Source organism: Athalia rosae, chromosome 2, assembly GCF_917208135.1.
Source record: "Athalia rosae chromosome 2, iyAthRosa1.1, whole genome shotgun sequence".
NCBI lineage: Eukaryota > Metazoa > Arthropoda > Insecta > Hymenoptera > Athaliidae > Athalia > Athalia rosae.
Window position 1 is genome coordinate 20587190 of NC_064027.1, and position 25317 is coordinate 20612506.

The 25317-nt window shown below is 39.2% G+C and overlaps 6 protein-coding genes across 8 annotated transcripts; 3 read left to right on the forward strand and 3 right to left on the reverse strand.

Annotated features, from left to right (window-relative positions):
* Positions 1-120: 120 nt before the first annotated feature.
* Positions 121-5698, forward strand: LOC105689299 (transient receptor potential channel pyrexia-like). Its single transcript, XM_025747271.2, has 8 exons — positions 121-755; positions 1157-1430; positions 1512-1833; positions 1900-2087; positions 2175-2652; positions 2882-3904; positions 3967-4215; positions 4316-5698. The coding sequence occupies exons 2-8, from the start codon at positions 1171-1173 to the stop codon at positions 5186-5188; spliced, it is 3393 nt and encodes a 1130-aa protein (XP_025603056.2). The 5' UTR covers positions 121-755; positions 1157-1170; the 3' UTR covers positions 5189-5698.
* A 688-nt stretch (positions 5699-6386) lies between these two features.
* Positions 6387-8686, forward strand: LOC105689355 (rhodopsin). Its single transcript, NM_001308538.1, is given in 6 exon segments — positions 6387-6566; positions 6705-7043; positions 7260-7507; positions 7596-7854; positions 7920-8086; positions 8168-8686. Coding segments are annotated over 5 exon segments (1146 nt in total). The 5' UTR covers positions 6387-6566; positions 6705-6710; the 3' UTR covers positions 8307-8686.
* A 1555-nt stretch (positions 8687-10241) lies between these two features.
* LOC105689353 (rhodopsin-like) lies at positions 10242-12715 on the reverse strand. Of its 3 annotated transcripts, none has more exons than XM_012406270.3 (9): positions 12556-12715; positions 12220-12434; positions 11907-12145; positions 11741-11847; positions 11552-11658; positions 11329-11476; positions 11154-11264; positions 10902-11068; positions 10242-10845 (listed from the first exon to the last, which is right to left on the reverse strand). In XM_012406270.3, the coding sequence occupies exons 2-9, from the start codon at positions 12432-12434 to the stop codon at positions 10701-10703; spliced, it is 1239 nt and encodes a 412-aa protein (XP_012261693.1). In that variant the 5' UTR covers positions 12556-12715; the 3' UTR covers positions 10242-10700. The 3 variants fall into 3 exon arrangements, with proteins under 3 accessions (XP_012261693.1, XP_012261692.1, XP_012261691.1); XM_012406269.3 differs by having other exon boundaries at positions 12220-12455; XM_012406268.3 differs by having other exon boundaries at positions 12220-12474; positions 12556-12687.
* Positions 12716-13013: 298 nt separating this feature from the next.
* LOC105689417 (COMM domain-containing protein 2) lies at positions 13014-14168 on the reverse strand. The gene is made up of 5 exons (XM_012406410.3): positions 14026-14168; positions 13876-13953; positions 13699-13781; positions 13423-13596; positions 13014-13347 (listed from the first exon to the last, which is right to left on the reverse strand). The coding sequence occupies exons 1-5, from the start codon at positions 14090-14092 to the stop codon at positions 13144-13146; spliced, it is 606 nt and encodes a 201-aa protein (XP_012261833.2). The 5' UTR covers positions 14093-14168; the 3' UTR covers positions 13014-13143.
* Positions 14169-14545: 377 nt separating this feature from the next.
* LOC105689416 (DNA replication complex GINS protein SLD5) lies at positions 14546-15367 on the forward strand. The gene has a single exon (XM_012406409.3). It carries the CDS (start codon positions 14546-14548, stop codon positions 15206-15208), a length of 663 nt encoding a protein of 220 aa, XP_012261832.1. The 3' UTR covers positions 15209-15367.
* Position 15368: 1 nt separating this feature from the next.
* On the reverse strand, positions 15369-25247 carry LOC105689415 (ATP-binding cassette sub-family C member 4-like). The gene is made up of 18 exons (XM_012406407.3): positions 24621-25247; positions 22371-22484; positions 21911-22045; positions 21628-21832; positions 21304-21529; positions 21070-21226; positions 20748-20997; positions 20465-20659; positions 20100-20386; positions 19844-20027; positions 19427-19767; positions 19085-19346; positions 18786-19008; positions 18479-18709; positions 18163-18393; positions 17772-18073; positions 17047-17694; positions 15369-16969 (listed from the first exon to the last, which is right to left on the reverse strand). The coding sequence occupies exons 1-18, from the start codon at positions 24692-24694 to the stop codon at positions 16901-16903; spliced, it is 4134 nt and encodes a 1377-aa protein (XP_012261830.2). The 5' UTR covers positions 24695-25247; the 3' UTR covers positions 15369-16900.
* Positions 25248-25317: the final 70 nt, after the last annotated feature.

Consider the following 25317-nt stretch of genomic DNA (forward strand, 5'->3'; position numbering starts at 1 on the left):
AGACTGCACGATTTTAGGAAAGAAAAAGACTCTTCTAACGTCGAGTATGAGATACGTTGATCGTTACGTAATGGGGACACTCAGGTGATAAGCGTGTGTCGCCCAAGACGGAGGCGAACACCGTCTGTGATCGCCTGTGCAAAAACGAGATGCGAGTGCGTCGATTTTCCACATTTCAGCGGGTACGGCGTATGCGGCGATCGAGGGCCTCGCGTCCGTTTACTCAGCGGTGCCGCGATTCTTCTAGAAAAATGAAAATTTTAATCGCTCGCAACCAGCTGTTCGCAGCTCGATGAGAAAAAATACAGTGCGCTCACGTTTCGGGGAAGACGAAAACGAAAACTTCACCGATAAATCAACGGCACGATATCAGGCAACGCCGTCCTAAGTCTACTTCGAGTTAGTCACCTGATTGGCGTTTAGCAACGTGTTGTACCTACACGTTGAGTTGGGTTTTCGGTAAAAGAAACGACGGCAAATTTCATTACAGAACATTCGATACCGATACAAATTTATGATAATTTATTCTCTTCTCACTTGATTCAAGTGTACGAAATACATCATCGTTTCCACTCGACAAATAATATTCGACTGACTTTGCCGCCAACATTTCGACGTTTAAGGTGAATATAGCGATGTGCCGATGTCAACGTGTCCGTAACTCAGTTGAAGATCAGTTATAGTCTAAGGATGAACGTGATGAAAAGCGGGTTCTGAAAAAAACTTCTTACTACGAGATCCAAACATTGTTCAGGGCAAGTATTACACTGCACGATAATCCTTTTTATTATCAATCAAGGCAAAATGAAAACTAGAAATAGTTTGCAGAAAAAAATAGTAAAGAATGCGAAGTGATCTTCTGCATCGTTGAATAGATGAATTCGTTTGTTTCTTGAAATTGACCTTTCATAACTTGATTTTATTCACCGATGGACCGCTTTTCTTAAGATTCACTCTCTAACTGTCACCAAAAATGAGCGCCACAGTTTGGAAGGTGTTCATAAAATCGAAGGACGGTAGAATGAATATCTCCGGCGACCGATTAAGTGGAACAATTATTATCTCCATTGCAGATAGTCGGCGCATTAGTCGATAACGATATTACACTTACTTCGAGACAACTGCTGCAACATTTTTTGTCTTATTTGATTTTTAGCGTCGAAAATCGAGATGTCGAAGCACAGCTACCAAGCCCTACCTACAACGGACGAAAGCCCGAAAAATTCACCGTTGCCAGTCCTCCGTCTCAGGAACAATTTGGCTCCTCCACTGGTTCCCACCTATCGAAAATCTCCATCTCCCATGGGATCGACGGAGTGCATACTTTCGGGACCGACGAACTTGAAACGACGTGCCGACCGACGGCTCATGCGTCTCAACACCGAACTTCTCCAAGCGGTTGTCGATGGAAATTTGGAAGAAGTTGGACGGTAGAAAAGTCCACGCAATTCTCCGCTCGATTACAGTCGAATCGGGTCCATTTTACCACGGCGTTCCTCCCTTTATTTCAGCTGCATCGAGCACGACGCCAACGCGAACGCGACCTGCAAACCGCAGCGAATTTCCAGTTGTCATATAGCGAGTTTTTTGGGACACACCGAGATTCTCAGACTCCTTATCAAGAATGGAGCCGAACTCGGTAACCGAGATGCTTCGGGGAGGACGGCGTTGCACTTGGCTGCCTGGGAGGGAAATCCGGACTGCTTAAAACTGCTGCTCGACCACGCTTCGGAACTCGTCAATATCACGACAGAGGAAATCGCAGTCAAAGACAGGATCCCGTCGCAATGGATCGATTCCTGGGATCACGATCACGCCTCGGTGATCGACATGGTCTGTGTCTAGCGAATGATTGAATGAAAGTTGATCGTCACCCCCGCGTTATGATATCTCTCTCAGCTTCCAGTGTTAGAATTCGGAAGTACGCCCCTTCATGTGGCATGCAAACGCACGGAACTTATCTGCGTGCAGCATCTTCTCGCCGCTGGTGCCGAACTTGAAAAAGTTGACAGTCGGGGTCTGAGGCCGCTCGACGTCGTCGGTGAAAATTTGATAGAAAATCGCGAAGAGGGAGACGTAGAATTCAGGTATCCACCGAACTAAGGAGGAATATCATTATCATTATGTCCAGAAGTCGAAATGTGGCAATAATCCGAGAATTTCTTCAAAAATAGGTACCCCGGGGTGATCAGGGCCCTGATCGCGGCTGGGGCACAGCACTACCTGTTTCCGGATTATGGTCATCAGGGCTACACCGTGACTCCTCTTCACACGGCTGTGGAACTCGAGTCTCTCGACGCGATAACGGTTCTATTGAACGCTAATTTTCCGAGATCGGTTTGGAACGTGAACGGAGACACTCCGATGCATCTGTCGATCACTAAGCGACTCAAGGAACCGTTGAAGCTGCTGGTGAACACAGCGAACAACGAGAGCCCACCGAATTATCTCGATCCAAAAAATGACGTGGGACTCACCCCCTTGCAATTGGCTGTGAGGCAAAATTGGGTTCCCGGTGTTAGCATCGTTCTCGAAGCCGGCGCAGATGTCACGGTGACCTCGAAGGACGGGTACACGGCGTTGCACCTTTCCGCCGCTAGCGGAAACCTCGAAATGATGCAGGAAATATTGAGTATTCCTGATTCGCACAGCGTAAGTTTTCCGAGAAATTGTGGCGAACTGATATCTGAAAATGGAAATCCCCAATCTCACGACGTCGGTCGAACGCATCGTTGTTCGGATTCGGCGGTACCAAAAGCCCTTGAAAATAAGATCAGCACGTAACATATTTAGTACTTTTTTTTTTTTGGAGACATCAAATTTGCCCTAATCTTATTTACAGAACAGAAAGAGTCGAATTATCTGTGTACTTTCTTTACAGATAATCGAAGTGATGAACCATCTAGGAGAGACTCCCCTATTTTGCGCGATTTCCGGTGGTAACGTGAACTGCGTGAAGGAAATTCTGAACGCCGGAGGGAGCGTTAGGCACAAATTGCACGGCGAAGTGACGGTTTTTCACCGAGCGGCCGAACACGGGCATTCGGAGATCCTCCAGGTTCTTCTGGACGAAGATCCCGCGGTAACGAAACTCCTGATCAACGCAAGGGACAATTTAAAAATGTCGGGGATGACAGCGTTGCACATGGCTGCCAACGTCGGGAACGCCGATTGCATCAGAACATTGCTCAACGCCGGGGCAGACATCATAGAAATAACTACGGAAAAGCCGTACAATAGAGCGACGGCCCTTCATTTGGCCGCTACCCAAAATCATCACGAAGTCGTCAGAGCGCTCCTTAGCTACGAGACTTTCATTGTCGATAAACAAGACAGTCACGGTTGGATGCCACTCCACGTAGCCTGTTACCACAGCAACAGAGAGTGCATCAGATTATTGCTGGACGCCGGCGCTGACCTGTCCGTCGTCACGAAGGACATCGACAGAAATTCGAGGTCAGCGATGGATTTTCTGGTTTTCAACGTGCCGAGACCCGTTGATTTTCTCGAGACGATTCTCGACGCATGTATCAGCATTAATGAGTACAATATAAACGAACCGAACTGTCTCATCACCCTGGATTACAGGATACTGACACCCCGCGGGAGGGACATGGAACAGATGAAGGTCATCAATGCCCTCATGTCCACCGGAAATCAGTTCAATCAAAAACGATTGCTGATTCATCCTTTGATAGAGAGTTTTCTCTACTTGAAGTGGAGGGCGTTGAGTCCTTTTTTTATGATCATTTTAGGACTGTACGCCGTTTTTGTCGTGGCGACCACCCAACTGATCACTGGAATTTATTACTATAAGGATAAGGGTGCGGAAATCCCTCTCATATTGGATAAGGATATCAGCAGCGGTATCCTACTGTTCAGTCTGATACCGATCGCTGTTCAGGTAGCTCAAGTTCATCGTTATGAATAAGAGTATCTTAATTTTTACGGCGTTGATATTTTCAGGAATTGTTGCACGCGAAGCAACGTTCTTGGAGTTACATTAATGAGCTGGAATCGTGGGTGAAATGCGGTTCCTTCGTCCTCTCTTTTCTAGTTGTCTTTGTCGATCACAAGACCAACGAATGGACCCGTCACGCAGCCGCCATTGCTGTACTCCTAGCTTGGACGGAACTCATGTTCCTGATATCTCGCTTTCCAGAATGGGGCTACTACGTCCTCATGTTCTCAAAAGTGGCCACGAACGTTATCAAGGCATGTCTTCGTCTGAATCGTTTCCAAAGTTTGTGGAGTCAGGGAGAAGAAATTCACCGTGAAAATTGACTAATCTGAAGAATTTTCTTACGATTTTCAGGTATTGTTGACCTTCGGCTTCCTGGTTATCGGTTTCACGTTCAGTTTCCTTGTACAATTTCGCGGCGAAGCTCCCTTCGGTTCGCCGTGGCAAAGTTTCGTCAAAACCTTGGTGATGATGACTTCGGAGTTCGATTATTCGGACCTGTTTGCCGATCAAGAGAACATGATAGTGTCGGTGACTCTCGGAAGACTGGTGTTCGTGTCCTTTTTGGTCCTAGCTGCGATCGTCCTGATGAACTTGATGGTCGGTTTGGCGGTAAACGACATCACCGATTTGGAGATTCGCGGGAAGACTCAGCGTCTTTTCAAACAGATCAGCTTTCTCTGCAGCCTGGACCTCCTCGTCTACAACGAGATGATCCTCAAATGTTTTCCAAAAAGCTGGCGCGCCAGGGTGGAGAAGGGGAGGTTCATCGACTCCAAACTCCTCATCTATCCCGGAAGACCACTTCGAACTATTTTCAAAACGATACCCTCTTCGATAAAGGACGACGTCATACAAACCGCAACCGCGCACCAAAAGAGCGACGAACCTTCTTTGACCGAAGTTGCCGAACGACTTGATAAGATTGAAAGAATTCTCGAAAAGCTTAGATCAAGAAGGGTCGAGCCAATCGAAATTTTCAATCAAGAAAATTGCAAGGAATCACATTTTAAGGATCCGATCGGTTCGAAAAAAGATCTCGTTAACGTAGTCGATCAAAATTACCGACTTAAGGAGGAATGCGATTCGAAACGGGAGAAGGCCGCGCTGTCAACCGAGAATGTAATGCAAAATTTACGCAGTTTGCAGACGCAATTGGAAAACTTAAACAAAACTCTCCTCTCAAAGAAATCCTCAACGCACGTCATCGACCTGCAGGAAGTGTGAAGGGTCCCACTTTTATTGTTAAAGCAGCGCGAAAATCCGCATATTGGATGCATCGTAATTATTACCTTTTTTAGTCTTAAGTTTTGATACAAACATGCCGAAGTTTATACACGTTCTGGTGGCTACATGGTGTGATTTATTGCGTATGAACTTACTTTACTTATACTGGAGTGCATAAACATGAATTATATCAATTCGAAGTAAAAGCTCCGAATCTGAAAACCAAAGTAGCGGTCCTCCGCTTCAGGCCGATGTACTAAACTCTGAAGAAATCCAGTGCAATTATCATTTCATACACTTACTTTAATTAACAATTAAGAACGGCATGGAATGCACATGTATTTTCAAGAAATTTGACGGCTCAAGTGATACATTTCTTAATTCTACTGTACAGTGGCACTGACGACAAAATTAAAAATTTTAACTTACTTATTTACGTGGTATAAACAAGAATTTTCCGAAAATTGGGTTACGCAATTGGGTGTGTTATGATTTTCCTCGCTTTCGAAACTAGAATTCGCAAAATCAGGCACGCTGATCGCATTATCGATTGTTCGGTATAAGTAAATCTGATTAGGCAAATCCGAAGGCAAATCATTGTAAATATTCAATGTTACACCTGCGGCAATTATTTGTACCAGTCACCCAAGTCTAATATTATGTATGATAAAACGAAATACGTATCTCATTCGATTCGAATCTGAATTCGTGGGCAACGGTGATATCCGAGCACATGACATTGAAACGGTCGAATCCCCTGCACCTCGTTCGACGGGGACGAAATGTACGTCGTAGATGGAATTAGACGGGGACGTGAAGATATTTCCGAATACACTGACCGTGAAAATACTCGAGCACGTTACAGAGAGACGTCACGGACTTGAGAAATAACGTTATAATGAAACGGCAGGAGGGAATTATTACGCCGATGTCTTTCTTGTCGGCCGATGTCTTCGCTGCACGTTGTTTATCCCGTCTTTTGAATTTCTAGGGGTTCTGTTCGCCCATTCTCCAAGGTGTTCAAGGTATTCTCAAATCCTTCTAACTCAATAAGTAGCGTCTTAAGACTGTTTGGAGTCTTAAAATTGATTCCGCATGTCGGTAAACATGTGTGTGTGCGAGAGCGAACAAGGGTACATATGTGACTACTTTGGTACAGAGTATGCATATTTAAACGGGCTCCTGAGGAAGAAACCTCGAGCCGCATCCAGCAGTGGACGAACACGCTCCGGTAGACCTTTCCTTGTTCCTTTTTTTGCTAAATTTTCAACCTGCGGCCGCCCACGCTCACTCGATCGGAGACATACCAACGCAAATAGGCTCAACAATACCTACTTGGAATAGTTCGTGTTTAACGATTTTCTCCAAGTAACCAAAGGTAAACTATTATCATAAAATCGGACGCTCCGTCGACCGCAAACTTTGGAACAAGACATGATCATCTTTGTCTATAAAAATGTAAATCTTTCATCAATTTCACCTTTCGCGACCAAGGGATAATCGTTTTGTTTTACAGTCCAGTATGTCCATGATGTCGGGACCGAGTTTTGCGGCCTATAATTCGTGGTCGGCCCAGGCTGGTGGTTTTGGCAACCAAACGGTTGTCGACAAGGTACCAGCGGAAATGCTCTACCTGGTCGATTCGCACTGGTACCAATTCCCCCCTATGAACCCCCTGTGGCACGGCATCTTGGGATTCGTAATCGCGGTCCTTGGCTTCGTTTCAGTCGTCGGAAATGGAATGGTCGTTTACATTTTCTGCTCTACCAAGTCGCTACGAACGCCGAGCAACCTGCTGGTCGTTAATTTGGCGTTCTCCGACTTCCTCATGATGTTCACCATGTCTCCACCTATGGTGAGATCTCAATTCCTATTGATCACTGTTTTAACGGTCCAAGTACAACTCTGAAAGAAACTTGGCAAAGGCTCGAAATTTGTTCTACAGTGAACGCTCTAGCGCCAAAATTTTAATGCTATAATCGCTTGCTAAGGGTGTTAACGTTTTCTCCGAATTGTAACTTCCAACGATAATTCTCTCGTGTTCCCGTTTTGATGGAAATCGTGACTTCAGGTGATCAACTGCTACTACGAAACTTGGGTGTTCGGACCTCTGATGTGCGAGGTGTACGCGATGCTTGGTTCCCTGTTCGGATGTGGTTCTATCTGGACCATGACGGCAATTGCCTTCGACAGGTACAATGTTATTGTAAAGGGTTTGGCAGCGAAACCAATGAATATCAAGGGCGCGCTCCTCCGAATTCTCGGAATATGGTTGTTCGCCGGCATATGGACGGTTGCCCCGATGCTCGGCTGGAACAGGCAAGAAATATACACCTCAGAAGATGATCGTTAAACGCATCGATTTTCAAATGCGCAATATCCTAATCCGGAACTGTCACTGATTCAGATACGTTCCCGAAGGCAACATGACCGCTTGCGGAACAGATTATCTAACCAAGGATTGGGTATCGAGGTCCTACATCGTGGTGTACAGTTTCTTCGTTTACTACATGCCGCTCTTCCTGATCATCTACAGCTACTTCTTCATCATCCAGGCCGTATCTGCTCACGAAAAGTCGATGCGAGAGCAGGCGAAAAAAATGAACGTCGCTTCCTTGAGGTCGTCCGACAACGCGAACACCAGCGCCGAATGCAAACTGGCAAAGGTAACAATTTCAAATTGGGATGACAATTAGAATTCGAATTTCATTTCTCGTCGTCTCGTTTACAGATCGCTCTAATGACCATCTCCTTGTGGTTCATGGCGTGGACGCCATATCTGGTAATCAATTATGCCGGAGTTTTCGAAACCGCTAAAATCACCCCTCTTTTCACGATCTGGGGTTCTCTCTTTGCCAAGGCCAACGCTGTCTACAATCCGATCGTCTACGGTATCAGGTGACGATCATTCTTTACACTTGAATCGTTTGCATTCGCAAGTATTCAATGATGCATTTTTTTCTGTTATCGCATTTTTAGCCACCCTAAATACCGGGCAGCACTCTTCCAGAAGTTCCCATCTCTGGCTTGCGGTGGAGCAGAACCCGGACATGGCGATGCCACGTCCACGGTATCCGGCGTCACAACTCTCACCGACAACGAAAAACCAGCCGCATAAAATCCATCATTACCTAACGACGAAGGAACTGCTATTTGCAACGTGTGATTTATTGTTTTGCAATATTCGAGAAAGAAAAAACAAAATTTTTTCAAATTTAAGAACTAAATGAAAACGTTTTATAGTAGCGAGATATTTTTTATACATACTTCTTTTAAAACCGTAGTTGCAATATATTTCGGAGCAAAAGAACCGGAAGTGACAAAAAGAAGAACACACCGTTGCAAATAGCTGAGAAAATTTACCATCTTGTTGCAGGGAGATCTACCGAGGTCACTGATATTGATCCCTTGATGATAGACAGCCGCAATAATTTTCGAATCTACTAAAAAAGGTGGGAGGGGGAGAGATAAAGACGCGGGCAGGCAAATTAAGTAATAACAAAAAAAAAAAAAAAAGAAACCGAAGAAAGGAAAAAGGAAAAATTATCATGACACGGAATTTAAATTTTTTACTCTCGATGATTGTGTTCGTTGGTTAATATGTGACACTATGCTGAGCCTGAGAATGTAATGATGTTAAATTTTGATACAAATTATCACAGATCTTTGCTCTCGAATTGCACCACGATTCGAGATGGTTTTTATTGCGATCGAATGATAAGTTGATATCGATTTTTAAATCATTACTTCACTGCTTGCACGTTGTCACAGCTAATTTTTGGAATTGGACTTGGCTTAACTTTCGGCACCAATATTTTCAAGATCATTATAAATAATCCATCTCAATGGCTGCTAATCGTCAGCTTAATCGTCAATGAGGGTATGTTTGACCTTCATTTGATATTAAATGGTGCATTCTAAATGGTAAAGATGAAGTCATGTACACCTTATATTTTTTAAGTTTGAATAAACCCTGCATGCAAATCAAAATTGTCTCATTTTTTGAAGCAGAGCTTCATTACGCAACCGGTAACCACTGGTATGTATAACAACTAATTGGACCTAACTTATACTCATCAGAAGTACAAGTATGAAGTATTCCACGTCATTCCGATGAACCAAAAACAGTGATTTTTTATACCATAGTTCTTGGTTCAAAACATTTCTTTAAATCTTTTCATTTTTTTTTTTCAGCCATTAATGAGTTATGAATTTTTAAAACCTCTAAACGTGATCAATTGTTTTAAAAAATTTCTCAAAAACACTACGACCAATCGTTGACTGAAGATTTGTAGGCCAATGACAATCATTTTTCGCTTATAAACAATAGTTAGATTTTCTATTCTATTTCTTTTTTATTTGCCATCACATATATTTCTTATTTTAAAACATAACTTGTTGCCTTATTCTGTAAAAAAAATGAAAAAATGATTTTGTAGCCAAAAATAGCGCAGACTCGGCTCACAAATTCGAGAATTTTCATTTGACTAATGTTTTTTATATTACTCCATGGTGAGATGAAAAATATCGTCTAACTTTGAAAAGATGAGAACATAACAATTTCTAGCAAAAACATTAATGATACGACTTTCTGTTATTTAAAAATCGCCAAAGCTATTTTGAACACCTAATTTTCAAAATTCTAGATTTTTTTTGTAATAATTCGCTGTGAAAATGCCTACCTAATTTGGAGAAAAAAAAATTGAAAAATGTAAAGTCTTTGATTTCTTATGGCTAGAAATAAGGTGGACCGCACTTTCAAACATTTACCAAATTAAATTATATTATGTAATTGATAATTGGATTTTAGATTCTCAGCATAAGAAGCTTCGCTTCTGTCGACCGTCCTACGATACCACACGTCTTTCTCCTTGGTTCATTCTAACATCTAGATAACTTTTCCCAAACAGGTAAAGCCTGTGGCCCTACTGATAACTGGATTTTGAAATAACTATGAGATTTATCGTCATCTAGCTACCTCGATTATTTGAACTAGTAGCCGAGAGTTCTATAGCTTTTATTCACAACATATGAGAGATTTAATGACCATGCATTATATGCTCAGGATGGTTTATTACATGAGTTCATATAAAGACATAAATTAGGCCGCCATTTTGGTCAACAAAGGAGTACAAAGGTCGAAAGACAATTTTGACAGATTTACTATTGCATGTAACTTACCTTCTTCCCTTTGGCAGAGTATCTTCATGAAGAAGTCGTGTTTTCTACCGTGTAATTGAATTTTCATCCAAATGATACTTTTCAATACACCCCGTACGATTGTCAACTACCTGTACTTATCAACGCTGTAATAAGTGGTCTTGACAATTACTCACGGTATTCTATAAGCGAAATATATCGCTTCTACATCGACAAAATGTTGCACAGGATAAGGGAAAATAAGAGCCATCTTATTAAGCATAGATCTCGTCCTAAATTTGAAAGTCGTTGCAATGTAATGTGTTAAAGACCCTGAAGAAAGGGTCTCAATTCTTTTAGTGGTCCCTGCTTCTCAAGCTTTGGCATCCGCTGTATTTGTAGATGCTGCATCAGTGTTTGCTGGAGGTGGTGCTGGAGCATTGGAGGCTGGCTGTTCTGTTGATCCACAAACCAAAAATGGCAACTTCTCTTTAAGTGCTGCTCTGTACTTTGGATGGCTGAAAACAAAAAGAGTCCATAAATGCAACCGGAAATCAACTTCTTCACTTTTTACCTGATGCCATAAACAATTGGATTGTAGATAGCGTTTGCTTTGGCAAAAAGCGACCCCCAAATAGTAAAAAGTGGAGTTATATTGGGAGCATTAAAAACGCCCATGTAGTTGATGACTAAATAAGGAGTCCAAGCCATAAACCACAGGGATATGGTGGTTAGTGCAACCTACGAGGGGAAAAATATCATTTCAAGGATATCATGGTAAATTTTTGATATCTGATTTATATGGAGATTCAAATTTCAGTGTTACTTTAGCAAGTTTTGCTTCAGCACTGGCTGCCTGATTGTCACCAGACCTCAGAGAGGCAACGTTCATTTTTTTAGCCTGATCTCGCATGGCCTTCTCATGTGCGGCGACTGTCTGTGAATGAAACAAGCTTATAATAAATTGGAACTATATTTAGAAATATTCTGATACAACTTACCGACACGATATGATAATAGCTGTAAATTATTGTGAAGAGAGGGATGTAATAAACAAAGACAGAATAAACAAGGATATAAGACTTGGCCAACCATTCCTTGGTCAGATAATCCGTTCCACAAGAAGTCATGTTACCTTCTGGGACATACCTTGATAAATAAGAATATAAGAGGGTTATCGAAATTTTGTTATATTTTAAAATCAAGCGAATTGAACCCTGTTACCTGTTCCATCCGACCATAGGTAAAATGCTCCAGACAAATCCAAACAGCCAAATTAGCAAAATCTCAAGAATTGCTTTTTTGATAGTGAATGGCGTGCCAGACATTCCCTGCAGAGATATAAGTGTTTTATTTCACGCTATAAATTCATGGAGCTATTGTAGAAGTGCCATACGAGCATTAGAGTTCTACCTTAACAATGACGTTATACCGATCCAGGGCAATTGCAGTCATAGTCCAAATGGATGCACATCCGCAAAGCGATCCAACCATAGCGTAAACATCACACATCAGAGTTCCTGCGAATATTATCATGATTTTTTGGATGGATACTACTAACAATACTTGAATATCTTACCGAGAACCCATGTCTCAAAATAACAATTGATAACCATGGGTGGAGACATTATCATCATCATAAGGAAGTCGGAGAAAGCAAGATTGACAACGAGAAGATTACTTGGCGTCCTCAAAGACGGAGTTAACAAGAACACGTAGACCACAACACCATTGCCACACCACCCCATTATGCCCAGAACGATCATTACAAGACCTAGTATCTTATGCCACAACGGATTCATAGGTGGAAAGTGGTACCTGAATACGAAATCAAATCAGTCAAGAGCTCTGAATACTGTCCAGTGTTGTACCTGTGCACCAGTTATTGTTACCAGTGTGGATCAATCAAGTGAAGCATTTCAGCTGGAACTTTGTCAGCTACAGTTTGGTTATTGTATCGCATCCATTGTCGTGCGACTTGAGGCCCAATGGTAGATAAGGTCTCCACAATTGCTCTGCCAGGATCGAAATTGGTCATGTTTTGTACATGATTCATCGAGATGGAATGCACGATATGTTGGGAACTAGACTCTAAGACTGTCTCCATCTGAGGGCAAATACACATGTCCTGCAAATCAATTATAGTCCTGGAGAATACCCGGTGTAATTTTTAGAGATAACTAAGATATTTGCAACAATACTGTTTTCCAGACTTGATGGATACTTACTACTAAGCGTCAGGTACTATGTGAGAATCAAATGGAAAATATATTTTTCCTTATATCTGGAGAATATAATTGACAGTGCGTGAATCATTGATGATAACTAATACATGAAATTTACTAAACCTTAGCCATTGCAGAGACTAACTTCAAATGTCTCTTTATATAGTCTAATCAAGAAGACTCTTTGCAATAAAATATTCAAATGTATCGTTGTAGAGTCTACGTTAGAGGTTCCAATGATTCAACGAACCATATTATAGAAACGAGTGCAACGGAAAGTATAAGCTCTCTGAAGTGGCTTCTCAAGACAGGTAACATAAAAATAGACTCATTGATAGTGACAGCTGCCACATTTCGAATTGTCATGCAATCGTCTTAATCCAATTGTTTTTGATGAATCAAGATGGGAGAAGGTATTCAGAGCACATACATAGGGAGAGCATTCATTACTGTAGCATACATATCAGCAAGGATACTTCAAATTTTTATTGATTTATTTTCACATGATTTACTGGAAATTATGTTTGTTAAGGATGTTGATTGGAGATCAATAACACAGCTCATTTGATAGTCGAATAATATATGATCAATTTATTTCATATTCTTTTCCATCTTACGTAGATGTTGACTCCGTCCATCTTGGAGTGCCTGTTCTAGTTCTTTGGTGATGTGCAATAAATTGTTTGGGTCAGTTTGAAGATATACATGGTCTACTTTATCAGAATCATTGTTTTGTAGGTGGAAGTCCAAAGTGATTAAAGGAGTTGCTTGGTTTAACAATGATCTAGAAGCGATCTGAAAATGCGAAAACAAAATATCAGTCTTGCAAGTAAGTTGAAAAAACTAGCAGTGAATTATTAGACACACTACCTGTGTTTCGAATCTCCAATCCATACTTTTATATGCTGTTAATTTCACCCCAATGTTTGGAAGCACTTTAGCTATTTCAGACTGATTAGTTGCATACAATTTTGTGAGCAAAGTTTCATTTTCTCCGGAAAAACCAAGCGCAATTACAGAGTCACGAAAGTCACTGATGCTCAACTGTGGATCACGACAAAATTTTATCAATTATATTACTAGTGAGACTGTTCCTAAAATCACCACCGAAAATTTTGATATCCAAGGTTGTCGTCAAACACTTACCTTACATTTACAACTTTCCAATAACAAATTGACAAGACCTTCGACAGCATTTCTAATAATCTCTGGTTCAGCCTCTAGCTTTTCTGTAAAAGCAAATTGAGATAGAAATCAATATGATTGAGAAGTGTAAATTTGACTAGGCTTAAAGGCACTGAACAAGATCATTGAATAACTTACGAGCAGCTATGTTATACAATTTTATATTTGGTCCATCCTGTAGATAGTCTAAAGCCAACTTGCAGAAATCCTGTACAACTAAAGAGGAAAATTGTTATAACTCGCTACTGAGGAATATTGTGCCAAAAAACGAATGATGTTGAACGTTACCATTTGCTGATTGTTCTACAAGAAACAAAATATGTTTCTTGTGGTCAGCTCTTAAAGACAGAAGCATATTTAACCCTGCACAATCAATGAATCGATGACCATTAAATATGAGTATCCGGCTCAATCACGAGTGTCTTTCTTTTATATTATTATAATGGACATCGTATTCTTTTTATGTGGATTTTGTTGAATGTGAATTTTTCACAACATTTGAATACACGTTGTTTTTTCTTAGGTTTTTTAAACTTAAGGGTACTATCACTAAACCCGTTGGGTATAATGCTTGCGGGTGACGTTTCAAGCATGCACGAATTTTTTAACAATTAAGCGTGAATTAAATAATATTTACATTCACTTTAGCCATTTAACCGGACGTACTAGAAAGTTTCTGATTGGTTGTATCAATCTTATCGTTCCCAAGTCTACAGCTGCGTGAACCACTGCGTGAAATGTCTGTCAAAAGTTCAAAAACTTTGTTGGGTGATTATATGGAGGTGATTCGTTGAAACATTTTTAAAAAATGGAGTCAGAAGCACGGCCAGAACCGCAAAGTACAGCCGATCTATCCGATTCTAGCGATGGTGAAGGAATAACCGCTGCACGAGTACTACAGGAAATAGAAAATGCTTGGTTGAACGAAAAGTTTGCTCCAGAGATCCTTCCACACCAATCCGACTTTGTTGATTGCATGTTACAGCAAATATCTCACATGGAAGATAACATGCAGAAGTTAAAAAAGACCGACTTAAGATTCACTGTGCACAAGATGGAAATAGACCGGATAAGATTTGTCATCGCAAGCTACCTCAGGACTAGGTTAGAAAAGATTGAACAGTTTGCGATAAGCATTTTGTCAGACGAAGCAAAGCGGCCTCCAGATGAAGGATACTTGACACCAGGTGAACTGAAGTTTGCTAAGGAATACGTTGCTAATATCGAGACACTATTCACATCCATTGCGCTTCAATACATGCCTAGACAATTCCAAGCCTTTGATACTAAACAATTGATGCTGAAACCGAACTTATTAGCCCATGTATTCCTTAGAGTAAATAGAGACGTTAAAGGTATCGCCCTCCCTGGAACAAACGAGATAATTGACCTTGACGCCGGTACACAACATATACTTCCATACCAACCAATTGCTAGTTTATTGAAAGAAGGGGCTGTACGCTTGATATGATATTTCCAATGGTAGAAATCTTTGTATAAATTGTATGTTGTTTCAACATTTGTCAGGCTCATTAGTTAAATATATTCCAAGGATTTACAAACCATATGATTTTTTCATGATATTTGTGTTCTAGGTAAATATAAAATACATAACAAAAGTAATACACTAGTTTTCTGGTGTTTTTCTTCTCCAAAATTATATTCAGATACATACATGTGTACAAGAGTATATCAGATAAGTAATCGCAAAGAATATTAAAATATGCATATGATTCATAGTTCTAGGTATAAATAAGTACAAGTTTATGTACGCATACTCTTTGGCTTTGTCAGTACCCAACGATCAATGTGACATTTGTATTTTTCTAAAATTTAAAGCATTCAGTAACGGGCACTGATTACACCAAAATAGATTCTTAAATTAAATGAACTTACGGTAACCCACTCACTTTAACATATCATGTATAACTATAACGGGCGATCGACATTAATCAAGTATATGATACACCTAGGTCATGAATATAGAATATAATCGAAATGTAAAATAATCTATGAATTTACCGTCGAGAAGCAAAAATAGAAACAACTGGTCGTGAAAGTTACAGGTAAATGATTTACTTGGATCAAAAGAATTGATAAATGAAATCTATTCAGAAAAAACTGAAAATATTTTAGACAGTGTCACAAAAATAGTAACATGTTCAGAGGTAATTATCGTTGAGTTAGCTGTTAGAGAAATATGTAGCTAAATACTTTCATTGCAACTATTATCACATCATAATAGTATGTATCATAAATATGGTAGGCACACAATATTGTCTTTTAGAAATTCTTAGCAATTATAAGTTAGATTTCAACCCACTCAGGCACATCAAGGTGAATTTAAATTATATAAAATCATCTCCCGCTCTAATCCTAGCATGCCAAATGAACTAGTTAGCTAAGTAAACAGAGTTATTCTGATCTGATTCGATCTTTGGACGGCCGGAGTCACATTACGACTCCGGATTTAGCAATGGTCACGAAAAATATACTTGAATTCCGAGAAAATTTCAAATAAAGTACATGATACGATAAATACGATGAGGTGAATTCACTTTTTATGCATACCGTGTTCTTGAAAAAGAAAAACCCAATATAACATAAAATAAATCTTTGCAATAATTAACATATTTTGTGCCCTGCAGCCAGTAAAATTATAACTAATGATTACATATAATTTGTAAGTACTGCGTTTGTGAATGATAATATAGTTATGTACTTTGACAAAAATTCTTTATGTGAGAAATACTTTTTAAAAATAGTTTAAATCAAAAAAGTGTCTAGCTACGTAAATAACCATATGAAGTACATTTTGTAGCCTTACAATTTTACTAAGTACTTTTTGCCCTTGTAAGGCACTTTGGGGTGTGTAGTGAAACAAGGCTATGGGTAGTGTACGGGTGAAATTATTCCAGTTTTATAAAACCGAGTCTAAGAATGACAAATGGAAAAACCAGTGGAGACTTTCAAATTATTCCTCACACATGGATAATTGCAATGAATGATTAAATGATATTAGAAATTACATGATCTGAAACACATCAACGGCTAAGAGACCGACAAAAAATGCTACTCAGCTTCGAGGCTTAGGCCGAAATTGTCAATTCTGATTACTCCTCTCATCAGCCAGCTTTTTTTTTTTAACCTAATCGAGACAACTTCATTTCTCTTTTACGTTGCCATTAGATGCGTGTGTCGGAACATATTCAGGTGTAATACTGTCGTATGCCTGAAATAGTATTAAATAAATGTTATCATTTTCTAGAATCCAGAATAGAATATTTGGCCTGATTAAATATTACTCACCTCCTTGGCAATTTTTTTCAGCTGCTCAGCCATACTTTTCCCCGTCTTTGCTAACATGCTTGAAAAGTGTCCATTCTCATCTTGCAGCAGTAGATGAGGATGATCAAATTCTACCACCTCGCCGTGATCCATGACGAGAACTCTGTCGCTGTCCATAATTGTGTTTAGCCTATGAGCTATGGTTAAGACGGTGCAATTGGCGAATTCTTTTCTAATTGTGTTTTGTATCAAAGAATCAGTTGACGGATCGACGTTTGCCGTAGCTTCATCCAGTACGAGAATTTTGTTGTTACGCAAAATTGCTCGAGCCAAACAGACGAGTTGCCGTTGACCGGCACTGAAATTGCTTCCACCTTCATTGACCATGTGATCCAAGGACTGAATAGAGTCCTTCAGTTCCACTCGATCGAGGGCAAGCCACAACTTAGCGTCATCGAATTTCTGGAAGGGATCGAGATTGTCGCGAACACTAGCTGAGAATAAAACTGGGACTTGGGGAATAATTGAGATTTTTGTTCGCAGATCGTGCAGCCCAACTTTTTTGATGTCAATATCATCGACTAATATTTCTCCTTCAATTTTTGCAAGATTGAAGACAGCTGAAATTAATGAAGACTTCCCAGCACCGGTACGTCCAACAATTCCAACCTAGAATCGAAATCAGTTTTATTTTCATATTCGGATTTGCAGTAGAAATATTTTTGGCGTGCATCGATGGTTGGTACCTTCATTCCAGGTTTGATCAAAATATTCAAATCCTTGAGGACCGGAGGTTCTTCTTCAGCGTATCGGAGGTAAGCTTGATTAAATTGAATTTGTCCTTTACTCGGCCATGTTGCCGGAGGTTTCTTTCCGGGTAAACTTTCAAAAGGTCCTTCTTTCTCGAGTTTTGTAAACTGTACAACACGTTCTACACTCGTCATTTGCGTGATAATTTCAGACAGCTGACGCATACCATGCTGCAGCATTCCACATAGAATCATTACTTGGGAAAGAGCCAAACCAACGTTACCAGCAAAGGTATCACCTTTAAAATAATAAAAGTCAATAAATTTAATCTGCGATGTACAAAAGACTATTTCTAACACAACTTGCGTTATAATTTTAACTTCTTACCTTGATCTAAGACAACGAAACTGAATGCAACAAATGACACAAAGATCAAGGACACCAAGTCGATCCAGAATCCAAAAGCAAAGGTTCCTGCAATAGTGAGGAAGTATGCAGAGGTATTTGTGTCTTGATGTATGTCAAACTCTTTTCGGACCATTTCTTCAGCACCGGTTGCACGAATCGTTGTTAACCCGTTGAGAGTGGAGCTTACGTGAGAGAATACGGGACTCTTTGCTATGAGCGAAATGTATTGGAGTTATTTAGTGAATGAAATATACCGAATTGAAACACAAGCCTCGCAAGGATTCTGAGTACTTACATACTCCCTCTAGACGTTTCAGATCTCTCGCGGTTGGCATGTAAATATTTGTAAACATCCGATAGAAGTAGCCCATAATCAGCACTGGGAAAATCATCCACCAATTGATTATGATGACTTGAGTCAAAATACCGGTCATGACAAGGTAGACTTGGATAGACTCAATCATCAGACGTGGTAAAAGTTCATCTACCGCACCTATATCCTTTGAGAATCTGTTGAGGATTCGTCCTGAAAATTAATCTGGAATTAGAAACTCGCGTTTTCATATATCAATCTGCAATTTCGATCAATTCCAAATACTGACCAGCGGGATTCGTATCGAAAAATCTCATGGGTGCTTTGAGAATATTAGAGAACATCGTGTCATGTAGATTTTTGCTCGCGTTCATGCATAATTTGTAGAAAAGAAGACTTCTCAAAATGGTTATAAAAACACTTCCCGTTATGCACGCTCCGTAAATCCATAGAGCCGTATCTCTATCATAATAGTGTACTGGGGCTTCTTGCGGGGTTGATAGCGTTTCCGTCTAATGTCAAATAAAACTAAAACTCAGTATATACGCGAGAAATACTGACAAAAAAGGCTTAATTCGTTCAACTCACCAAATTAGCAGTGAGAGCGTCAGCTGTTGGAAGAGACTCAGACAATGCTTGTGTACTGTTTGTTAGAACAGGTAATAAATTATCGGCGGCAATCGTGGTAGTGTTATTCAAAAGTTCAGAGCCGACCGATGCGATAGTCGTAGCGGTTTCGTTTAAGAGAATTGCACTTTTTTGTACTACCACCGATGCGATAGTCGTAGCAGTTTCGTTTAAGAGAATTAAATTTCTTCTTGATTCCGCTCTCATCTCCTCTTGTTTGGTCCTGTTAATAAAGACCTAATTATTTAAAAGCTTATTTTGAAAAGCTAAGTAATAACGTCACAGAAATCTAAACATAAATACCAAAAGCCAAGCCAGTAGTCGGTTCCACTGCTCGCTAGCTGTCCCAAGATGAGTGTAAACATAACCATGAAAATTGAGAATATTGAGCCACCAGCCCTGAAGTATGTCCAATAGAGTGAATTTGAAACTCTGCCTTTTCCCATCAATTCTTCAGTTTCTTTAGGTTCATCTTCGGGGTTCTCGTCGTCACCTACAGTTGAAATTTCAGAAACCATTCTTTCTAGCGGGGGATTCTCCTTAGTTTTTTTAGTTGCTTCCGCCTCTTCCTCGTTCAATTCTTCTGCGAAGTTGACGTCTGTTTTTTGCAACTCTGTAAAGGTGCCTTGGTTCACCACTTTACCCTTTGGAAAAAATATTATCGGTGGATAAATAGTGCTAGTACTTAATTATTCGATCAAAAGTATTTGGTGCACTTACATTGCGGAGCACAACAATCAAGTCGGCATCTTTAAGGTATTGAAGTTGGTGAGTGACAAGAATTCTAGTTTTATGCTTCAGATAACCATTGATACAGTTGTCAAACAGTTGTTTCCCTACGTGTGTATCAACTGCGGACAGTGGATCGTCCAATAAATATACATCGGCATCTCTGTATACAGCTCTATGAACAGAATTATCATTTTTTGAACCACAATTAGCATTATTACGAAAGATACATGTGCTGTTTTATTACCTGGCAAGGTTTATTCTGGCTCGTTGACCACCGCTTAGTGATGCGCCCTTTTCACCAACTATACTTTTATCTCCGAAAGGAAATTGCTCAAAATCTTTGAGCAAAGCACAAGCCGTTGTGACCTCCTGGTACTTTGTCTTATCGTATGATTGTCCGAATAAAATGTTATGACGAACATTACCACCGAACAACCATGGTTCTTGACTGGCATAAGAAATGGTGCCATTAACATGATATTGCCCTTGAGATACTGGTAATTCTCCGAGGAGTAATTGTAGAAAAGAACTCTGAAAATCCTCATAATTAGTATGCGTAAAGTCGCAAATTCATTTCTGTTATAAATCATTGATGTGTTGATAATGTACCTTTCCTGAACCAACGGATCCTACAATAGCACAGAGTCTTCCCGGTTTCAGGCGAATGTTGATCTGGTGGAGCGTGTTTGTGATTGAGTTTTCCGTCCATGCAGCAGAGACATTTTTTACTAGAATCGCAGTTTTTTCGTCAATACCTAAAGGTGCTTTTACAGAAACAACATTCTCCTCGAGCAACAAGAATTTCTGAGGAAAAAATTAGAACGGCATTACTATGTGGTACTTTCAATAGTAATTGATGATTAGGACAAATCGGAAATAGGCTTCAAGTTACCTGGATACGATTGACAGAGACAAGCGCTTCAGCTGCCTGGGAGACAGCTATAGGATAATAGATGGCCATTATACATTGTAGAATGTTGAAGTACTGCGCCATTGAAAATACTGTGTCGGCAGTTATGTTATTTCCAAGAAGTACCCAAGCCATTACAGTGAAAAACAAAGTTGTACGCTCAGTAAATACCATCGATGAGAGATTAAAACCTCTTACGTAGGAAGTTGCAGTTAAAGCCTCTATTTCATAGCTGTAATAGATTAGTAAGTAAGGAATATTGTACCTTCATAGCGAAGAAACACAAAACTGTTATAAAACTCACGCCCTGGCTAGAGACACCAGCTTTTCAAAAGGCTTCTCCCACGCGTACATTTTTATGACTTGGACACCACTGATTATCTCACTCATCAATCTGACTCTTTCATCAGTTCGCAAAGCGATTTTCATCCTCAACTTCGAGGTCCATTTACTGAGATATCCTGAATACATAAAAAGATTAACACATCAGTTTTCCAAATACTTTATTTCAGTCGAAAAATCAAATCCGAGAACAAACCTTGCACTGGAATTGTTTGAAGTGTTATCAAAACTACACCAGCTAGTGCAGCGATTTGAACACTGCGCCACATAAGATAAGTGATGACAACAGTTTGAATTGGCATAATCCATACAAAATGTAAGTACATAAAGACCTGTTCAAATCTTGAAACATCGTTAGACAGTAAATTCACAATTTGACCACTGGCAGTTTGATCTGACACAGATTTTGATAATCGTAGGATCTGAAACGATGATAAATAAACTTTACTGAACAGAAATTCTTACATCACACAATTATTTTCCGTATTAACGCCTAGTAATTGTAATCAATTTCACTTACCTTTCTATACACGAGAGAACTGCAGGCTACACGAATTTTCATACCGAACCTCTGCTGAGCTAAATTCACCTGAGGTATCGACGCAGTAACTAACCATCCTAAACCTGCGACTGCTGAACAGTATAAGTAAGCATCTTGTGTTGTTGAAACTGCTCTCGCATCAAAATGCCGTATGAGAAGACCCAACATATAAATTTGTGCCACTCTGAAAAACGTATAATTATATGTATGTAATATTGATGCCACCAACGACATTAACGATTTCATCCAAGATCTGACTCACCTCAGGAAAACCCAGATAAAGAAAAGCCATACCCCATAGATTATATAGGAACGTAGAAAAGTCTTTTTAAGTGCTGTCAACAACTTGGGTTTTCGGTTCGATTTTTTAGCATTTTGTAGTTCTATTTCCCAATTTCTGTGAAAAAGAATTATGCAATTTTCTCAAGGTGCACAGATGTTGTGGGCGGAATGAAGGATAATAAAGTTAATATAAACATTGATTAGGATGCATACTGCTCAGTTTCCAACTGAAACAATAGAATGGTGCACGCTGTTGAATACAAAGAATATAAAACTGATGATGATAGGGTCGTGACAGATAAGATAATTTTGCTTCACGATCCAAACATGGTTATACTTATTTCGCAGCGTTGTAAAACGACTATAATATTTGGACGACATTACCAGGTCTACAGTAATTTATTCAGTCTAACTAAATGGCATGTTTTTGATATTCTTACTTTCCAAGCAAATCACCAAGATGTTCACTGTTGTCCTCAGCAAGGCAGTTATAGAGGTCTTTGAGTTCCAAATTTTTCTTTTTATCCTTCCGAAAAAATAGTGGTTTCAGCCAACTGCAACATAATATTTTGAGTGAAAACCTTTTTATTATTGTCAAGTCTCAGGAAATTTAAATACATAGAGCCCTCCTGAGAGCAGAATCATATTTCGTATAGTTTGATAGGATACACCTAATGACTGTTGTTTCTATTCATTCGGTAGAAGGCTCTGTCTGATTTAAGCTCATATTCCTAAAAATGAAACCATTGCAACAACCTGGTAAATCAACTTTAAAGATATTGACTATTTTTGCTAAACAGAATAACATGATACAAAACTAATATGTTCGACATATCTGCTCAATTATTATTCTCTGTTAGTTTACTACATTAGATTTAGCCATTTATCAACATTTCTTGGTTTCTGTCAAGATTTTATGGCACTGCATTATGTACCTTGATCGCAAGGAATACAAAATTAGTAACAGAGATTAATAAAAATAATTCTGATATCAACGATTATCAAGGAATATAGTTTTCCTTTTCAAAAAGGATTTCCGATTATTCAAACTAGTATTATAGGTCTAGAATCTACAAATTTAGATGGATGAGACATTGTTCAGGACATTGTTCACTGTTCATTGTTCATCTGTGAAAAATGATAAATTTTTCAATATGCTTGGGTTACATACAAAGCATGTTATTACCCCATTAAATCATAAAATTTTAGCCATGAATCTCCAAGCTACAACTCATCATTTCGCATTGCAGCCTCTTGAATATATTATTTACGTTTATTCAATAATTTTAAATGTAAAAAATGATACAACATTCTAAAAAATTAGATCCAGTTCCTGAACAATTCATTGGATGATACGATTGTTCACTCTGCGACTCTTTCACGCAAAATAATGAAAGCTACTTGAAAAGTTTCATGTGCTAAGCAATAGCAATATAAAATGATTGACCCTAACTGACCTGTGTGAGCTAAACTAATATGACTCATGATTTATTGTAGCCAGAAAAGTAATCTTTGCACACATAGCAATGCTAGAAGATAGAGGAAAAGATGCATTACTAAAACTTGACTGATCAATTATTCGTAATCACAAACCGATTCAGTAGCTTAGCATAAAATCTTGATAATATTAGCCTAGCAAGTACTGTAAAACTACTTGATATGTGTATAATTAAAAGATGTAGATGGCTCGGCCATCTGAGCACTTGACACATTTTGCATTAGCATCGACGTCTCAGTTGACATATGTGACAAGTCTTATCGCAAAACAATGTTTTTTGTATAAAAGATATGATGGCAGGTAATAGATCAAGGCTTTATCGATATGATGTTAAATATCTCTGCCATCAAAACATTACCTACTTTCTCGCATAATTAGTAACGGATACTAATTTGGACAATGATCGATAATCATGATGGACGAATCATGGTTTGTTTGTGTTTCAATGTGAGCTACATCAATTTGTAGTCCTGTCTAGATTTGTTCAGTGGTCTAATTTATCTGGTTATTCAATCATCCCCACATTCCACTGTATTCTTATAATTGTGTTACAAATAGGCGAGTAGTGAGAAGAATGATTATACTTGTGGGAAGAAATGTTATTAAATAATCTCAGACTAGCCACGAGTTTCATAAATATAAATTTTTTAGATCAGGTGTTCTAGTATGAAAATAGCAAATTTATGGGGTAATCGGTGCGAGTTTGCAAATAATTGATTCTATATTGTCATGATTGGTTTGAACACATCATAACAGGATTAGCGTTGTGTTAGGAAATAAAAACTTGTTTTATGATTTCCAAAGCCGAAACATGGATGGAACAAACTAAAGTCCTGAAACAAGTATGTCGTTTGTTGTAACCTTGTGGCTTAGCATTTGACCACAGAATTTGAGGGGGTTGGTGCCGAAAGGGTATAAGTGAATGTTTCATTATCACGTTAGAATGTGGTTTTTCCGATAGTTTACACCAATAGTTTTTGTCCAAAAAATGAACTTTGACTGATTTTCGGAATTTTTTGTCTACGCTCTCATGGCACTGACCCCTTCATCCCAATCTCATTGTCAGAAGAACTGTAAAAGCATGAGACGTCAACCTCTTCATGAAACAATAGATTGCCCAAATTAGTTGAAGATAACGAGTGAACGAGTTGATTCTTAACACTGTTGAATAAATAATTATTTATGTACTCACCAGAACCATAATACACTGATTGGATTAGCTGCTTCCCGTGGATGTGGATTATCGTACTTCTTCGAACTGTCCATGGTGTATAATATGTATCAATTTGTTAAATAATTATATTAATCCTGTGTTTTAATCTCACAATGATATCAATCACAGTCCATGGGTTTTATAACTCGCACCGATTATCGTTTTTTTTTTGGTTTATAATTACATATTCTTTTTAAATATTTCTTCAACAATAAATTTACAAATATTACTTTTAAAATAATTCTGTTATAACTATTGTTCGTTTAAACTATAATTTGACTATGATTTAAAATGCTTTAAGTAATATCACGAAGACAAAAAAATTCAAAGAAAAATGAAATAACAGGATTTTGAGGCCGATTACAGTGCGGATTGACTTTATCCTTTTCCTTTTCCTCGTGCCAAGGGTATAATCCCATGGATCACCTATAAATCCGTTTTTTTGTACAATGTGAATCCGTCACCGAACTAACCACACCCAGACGCGAACGGTATCGCAGCCTTGCTACGACTGAAACAATTTGGCGCCTCTGCTGGTACTCTGACCGCTACTTCTGTCTCGTAAGAGAGTTGAGAGTAGATGGCGAGAGTGTACACAGGGATATTAGAGCGCGGTAGATATTTATAAGGGACACCGCTGATTATATAATATAATAACTCCACTGGAGAGCCTGGT